Raw genomic sequence first — 6,318 nt, forward strand, 5'->3', positions numbered from 1 at the left:
GAATATCAGTCCAACAGTCTGAAATATGTGTCCTATAGCCTGTAATATCAGTCTGTTAGGGTATGTGCACACGGAGCAATTCTCGCGGAATTCCGCCCGAATTCCGCCATAAAAAGCGGGCGGAATCCGCGTGGAATTCCGCCCGTGTAAATGCAACATTGCTCTTTCCATAGAGAACAATGGGATTTCCGACTGCCCGTGCACACAGAGTAAATTTCCGTCCGGAATTCCGCGCGGATTCCGCGCAGAATCCGCATTCCGCCCGAAGAATGTACATGTCAATTCTTTGGGCGGATTCCGCTGGCGGAATGCCATAGAACTCTATGGGATTTTTATTTTCCGCTTACATTTTATTTCCGCGCCTAATCCGGGCAGAAAACAAGCGGAAAACAAGCGGAAAACAAGCAGAAATCCGCACTTTAATTATAATACAATTTAGCAAACATTCCACCCCCTGGGCGGTACAATGGCCTACAAATACTCCCATTTTTGCAGGACCAACAGCCATTTTTGGACAACAAGTTTTATGTGTGCAGATGGCTTCAGAACAAGTCCAGTTGCATACTCCTGTAGAAGAGCCAAGGCTACGCCTTCAAGATGAATTTTTGCAGCTGCTTTTACTTCAAGCCCTACGAGTAATGCGTCGACAACGACGACGACGCCGTAACCAACAACAACAACAACAGGTAATGTTGTTTGGTCCATTCAGCAAACGAGCATGTTTTTGCTGTGCTCAGTCTTTGCTTATCGCTTTTTTCAATATCCCTAGTTTATGTTCAAGTTATTTGTGTTAACCCTGATAATGTTATTTTTCCTTGAAAGATAAATACTGTACATCATGTAACCATAGAATAGTGATAAATTCATATGTATATTTTGATGATGCAGGATGTGTTTCCTTATAATAGACAAATTAGCATGTTCAATATCTGCCTATGTTGAATTGTTATATTTTTTTTTGTTTGTAGACCATATTTGAGGGACGACGTTTTTGGGTACACCCAATTAATCTTCGTCGGCACGAATGTGGTCACATTGGTCAACTGTATGCAGAATTGAGGGAGTGAGTTTTTTGGTGTACTTTTTGCCTTCTAAATCTTATTGGTATTGAGTAGACTTGTAATTTTTTATTTTTTTTTTTCCCTAAGGTATCCGGACAAGTTTTTGGGTTTTTTTCGGATGCCAATGGATGCCTTTGATAAATTGGTAGAAATTTTGGGTCCACATCTCAAAAAGCAGGATACAGAAATGCAAAAGCCATCACTCCCAAGGAGCGACTGATGATCACGTTGAGGTAAGAATGTATATTATATATTTTGTTAAATGTTTAGCGCTTTATAGAACATGCATGTTTTTTTTTTTTGTTTTTTTTGCCAAGTTTTTTCCATGCTTAGTTTATTGGCATGTGATGAATGTTAAGTATGCTATATAAATGATGTTAAAAGATTAAAATTTTGTCTCTATTTTGTCTTTTGCAGATTTCTGGCAACTGGGGAGAGTTTTGCATCGTTGCACCTCCAATTCAGAGTCGGGACATCTACTATCTCTGCAATTGTGAGGTCAACATGCCACGTGATTTGGGAGTACTTGCAGCCCATTTCAATGCCCAGTCCAACTCAGGAGACATGGTTGCAGGCAGCAGCAGGCTTTCAGTCTGTGGCCAACTTCCCGAACTGCATAGGTGCCGTCGACGGTAAGCATGTTCGAGTTCTGCAGCCACCGCGATCAGGATCACTGCACTTCAACTACAAGAACTATTTTTCAGTGGTCCTGATGGCGGTGGCTGATGTGAACTATAAGTTCATTGCTATCGAAGTCGGTGCCTATGGAGGGACCGGGGACTCCCGAGTGCTGATGACATCTGAATTTGGGAGGCAAGTAATTGTAAATCAGGTGACTCTACCCCCTCCACGTTCTCTCCCGGGTACCACGCATCCAGTCCCCTTCGTCTTGGTATTGGATGAGGCCTTTCCACTGATGAATAACCTGCTGCGCCCATACCCACAGAGGGGCTTGAATGCCCGGAGGAGAGTCTTCAATTATAGGCTGAGCCGGGCAAGACGCTTCGTGGAGTGCACCTTCGGGATCCTGTGTAGTAAGTGGAGGGTCTTCACCAGTGCTATGCAGTTGGATGAAGCCACAGTTGACAGTGTCATCAAAGCTGCATGTGTGCTCCACAACTTTGTGCGTGACTACGATGCTAGTTCGGACATTGAGGTGGAGGCACATGAAGCTTTTGATGGCACCCCTGTCAACTGGGGCTTGGGGCGGCCATCCAACCGTGGTGTACTGGTGAGGGAAGCCTTCACCGACTATTTCGGGTCCCCCGAAGGTGCTTTGCCCTGGCATTTGATTCAGCCTCCGTGATCACCGCTCGCTCCTTGGGATGATGGCTTCTCTACCACTTTATCAAAGGCATCCTTTTTTTTTTTTTTCCTTGCTGGAACCGGCATCCTTAGGACTATGCACTTAAGCTAAACATTATTTTTTGTGTGCCAAAGTCCCGGCATCAGTGCTCCTGCCCAGCTGTGATTTTCAACCAGTGTATCCTGCCTCGGATGCCAGTTGACATTGTCCTTTATTTGCTTTAGTGATAATTTGTTGTTAAATGTTTGCCATTATGTTCTTACTTACTGAACTATTTTTTTATTTGGTTCAATATATAACAAGGTTAAGATAAAATACCATTTTTTGTTTAAAATTAATGTCTGAGTGCTTATCCAATTATTGTACACATACTATACATGTTGGACATAATTTGACATTATTTACTTGATGTCAATCTTTGCAGGCCCAAGCAGCACACCCAATGAAAAGGCTATAGTGTCCCCGTCCTAGGAAATCACTATTGGATTTTAAGTCTTGGCTCAGAGTGACAATAATAGATGAATTTTTTTATGTGACGTATTTCTATGCAGAATTACATGATCACTTTGTAGCTAGTTGATCATCAACAGGAGTCTGTCCAGTTAATTTGTTCCAAAAGGAAACTCACCTTGCTTTAATGTAAAGTTTGGACATGGACATGACAAATTCATGTTGCTGATGTTTAATGTCATTCAGTAATACTTAAAAAGTGCTTTGTCTATATATGCTCTGGTATGTTAATATATAGAGGGAGATTTCTCAAACATGATGGTGTAAAGTGAAACTGACTCAGTCGCCCATAGCAACCAATCATATTCCACCTTTCATTTTCCAAAGAATCTGTGAGGAATGAAATGAGGAATCTGATTGGTTGCTAGGGGCAACTGAGCCAGTGTCACTTTACACCATGTTTTATAAATAATGTGTAAATGCTTATGTATGTACATCAGCCTGTTTTCTCTGGGAACCTGCTGCCACACACACACACACACACATAAATAGCTGTGTTGGACCAACATGTCCCCAAAAACCCAGGCTGGAGCACATGCTTAACATAAATCGCCATATGCATTCAAATAGTCAAATATAAAGAATACACAAGACTGTTTTTTTGAAACAAAATTCTTTTATCATGCCTTAATTCAAGGCAAATAGACTTCTTTAAAGTCAAGACAAAAACTCCACCCAAAAACAAATGTTTCAAGCAAATAATTTAACAAAAAAAAACAAACAAGGAAATCTCAACCACACATGGCTCAACTAGCTGAGGTCTGTGAAAGAAGTAGGGGATCTTCCCATGGTACTGGGGTCATGCCGGGCACTTGTACGTTGTGAAGGTCCAACATTGTACTGACTGTAGTACTGGTACTGGGGGTAAAAAGGATTATTTGAAGGCACACGTGATGTTGGCAGTTGGACCTGAGATTGGATATCTGTCTGTATAGCCTGGTCATTTGTACTCTCCCGCAGGCCCAAAGCAATGTGCAGCCCTTTTACCATATCTACAACTGGTGGCATGGATTTTGCTAACTCAAAAGCTGTTGACATGGTCAAGGAAAGTGTCATAAAATGCCCAACTAAATTACGATCCATCCGACGACAGGAGGCTGCCATCAGTGAGCCAAAGTTATCAAAATCATCTTTGGCATCTACCCGTCGAATAAGAGATAAGGTTTCGTTCTCTACATCAAGTTCCTTATCTGGTATTTGAGGGGTCCTTACATTTCTCCGAATTTGGAGGGGCACACGACGAGGCCGAGCAGAGGTTGTCTCAGCCTGGGAAGCAGCAGTGGTGACAGTGGCAGCATCTGCACCACTGGTAGTGGCAGGCGATCTAATGTTTGGAGTTGGGGAAGGGGTGTTTGAGCGTGTGGAAGGCGAGTCAGGGATGTCCATGAACATACATGATGTGCCAGACTCCTCTTCTTCCTCCTCCTCCTCTGTTTGGGCCCTTGATGCTGTGGCACTGCTGCTTGACCTCCTTTGTGGTGGCTGCTGATGTTGTTGCTGCTGGGATTGTTTTTTCCCAAAATTCCCAGAAGTACTAGCAAAATAAAAGGAGTAATGTCAATTTCAAATATATTTGTTATATTCTAACCTTGGTGAACATAGCACACATATATTGATTCAATCCTTTACCTCCGAAATGCCTTTTTAGAAATCAAGAATCTTAACGAATCTTCATATGAAATGGGCTTCCTCTTGCTTGGTGAGGCACCACTCCTCTCTGCCTCCATCATCCCCTTTGTAAAATAATCTCGTATGGACTTCCATCTTGTCCGCAAGCTTTTATCTGTGTAATAAAATGTTAAAAATGTGGATTTTGAAATATAACACATTACATTAAAGGGGTACTCCGGCCTGGTGTGCTTTTTTGTCTATGGCCGGGGAGGAGGTGGATGCTGGGGCTTGAGACGTGACGTTTCTTTTCTGCTCAGCCAGTCAAAAGGCAGAGGCCATATCCCTGACTGGCTGAGGGGGACTTCAAACATCACATCTCAAGGCCGTTTCAGAGACCAGAAAGCGGCCGGACAGCGCAGAATGGGAGTGGCGGGATCCGGGACACTGGAACAGGGGAGGTAAGGGGACGTCATTGCCCTCATCCACCTCCTCCCCGCCCATAGGCAAAAAAAAACACCAGGCCGGAGTAACCCTTTAACAAAGGTTTACATTATTTACACATAAAAAATACCTAATTCCGCCTGCTCCTCAGGCTCAAGATCATCAAAATCGTCAAACATTGCGTTGGCCACCTCTCTCCATAATCTGGCCTTTAACTTGCGGTCAGAGTAGCCTTTTGCCGCTTTGTCCCACAGAGCTGGTCTAGCCTCCACCTATAAACAATTAGAAATCAAATAATGTAATTAAAGCAGAAAGTAAATGCTGAAAAACATAACTAGCAGAGTACAAAAAAATAAATTTTATATTTAAATATTGCGGAGCATGTAAAGGCAAAGAGGTGAAAGGATGGTTATGATAATGGCCATAAAGACATACATACACACAGTGGTTGAGATTTAGCAAACATGGTGTAAAGTGAAACTGGCTCAGTTTCCCCCTAGCAACCAATCCGATTCCAGCTTTCATTTTTAAAACAGTCTGTAAAAGGAATGAAAGGTGGAATCTGATTGGTTGCTAGCTGAGCCAGTTTCACTTTACACCATGTTTGATCAATCTCCCCCAATGTTAAAACATGGTGATAGCACAGCGTAAAACAAACATATATATATATATATATATATATATATATATATATATATATATATATATATATATTTTAGTACATAACAAATGCTGCATGTAAAAGTAAAAATGCCTAAGCAGAATATAGCATGCAATGGGTAGGGAAACACACAAACACAAGCACACCAAGCACATGGCTAAAAGCTGTTTGTAGAGATCAGTACATGCATGTTGTCAAATTAACATAATGTTGGCCAATGAAATGACATAAAATTAAAAATAAACATAAATAACTCAGGGGAGTATACAGTCCAAGTTTAGGATGATCACATATGCTCAACATGCTAAACTACATGCTAATATGGTTCTTGAGGAATACAAACTACAGAAAAATACAACATGCACAACAACATTTCTGACTAAACAGGATTATGAACAAATGTCAGAAGTGAAATAAAAGTTCTTTTTTACCTCAGAAATCAAGTGATCCCCATCAATAGGCATCCTGTGGCGTTTGGAAGCCATCACTCTCTTTCTTCCCTGTTTGCTCTACACAGCACTTCTGCTCCACACTCTCCAGGCTCATGAGACCAGACTTTGCATAATTTGCAACATTTTGTCTAGGTCTGCACCCACACATGTCTAGCGGAATTCTGGCGGAATTCTGTCTCAATTCCGCGTGAATTCCGCGTGATTTCCGCTTGCATTCCGCAAGATTTCCGCGTGATTTCCGCAGAAAGATTAGTAACGGAATTCTGAGCAGAAATC

At 42.0% G+C, this 6,318-nt stretch overlaps 1 protein-coding gene across 1 annotated transcript; it reads right to left on the reverse strand.

Annotated features, from left to right (window-relative positions):
* Window positions 1-3,627: 3,627 nt before the first annotated feature.
* On the reverse strand, window positions 3,628-6,075 carry LOC138784170 (uncharacterized). Its single transcript, XM_069959681.1, has 4 exons — window positions 6,022-6,075; window positions 5,060-5,201; window positions 4,507-4,660; window positions 3,628-4,411 (listed from the first exon to the last, which is right to left on the reverse strand). The coding sequence occupies exons 1-4, from the start codon at window positions 6,073-6,075 to the stop codon at window positions 3,628-3,630; spliced, it is 1,134 nt and encodes a 377-aa protein (XP_069815782.1).
* Window positions 6,076-6,318: the final 243 nt, after the last annotated feature.

The sequence above is a fragment of the Dendropsophus ebraccatus genome, chromosome 2 (assembly GCF_027789765.1).
Source record: "Dendropsophus ebraccatus isolate aDenEbr1 chromosome 2, aDenEbr1.pat, whole genome shotgun sequence".
NCBI classification, from domain to species: Eukaryota; Metazoa; Chordata; class Amphibia; order Anura; family Hylidae; genus Dendropsophus; species Dendropsophus ebraccatus.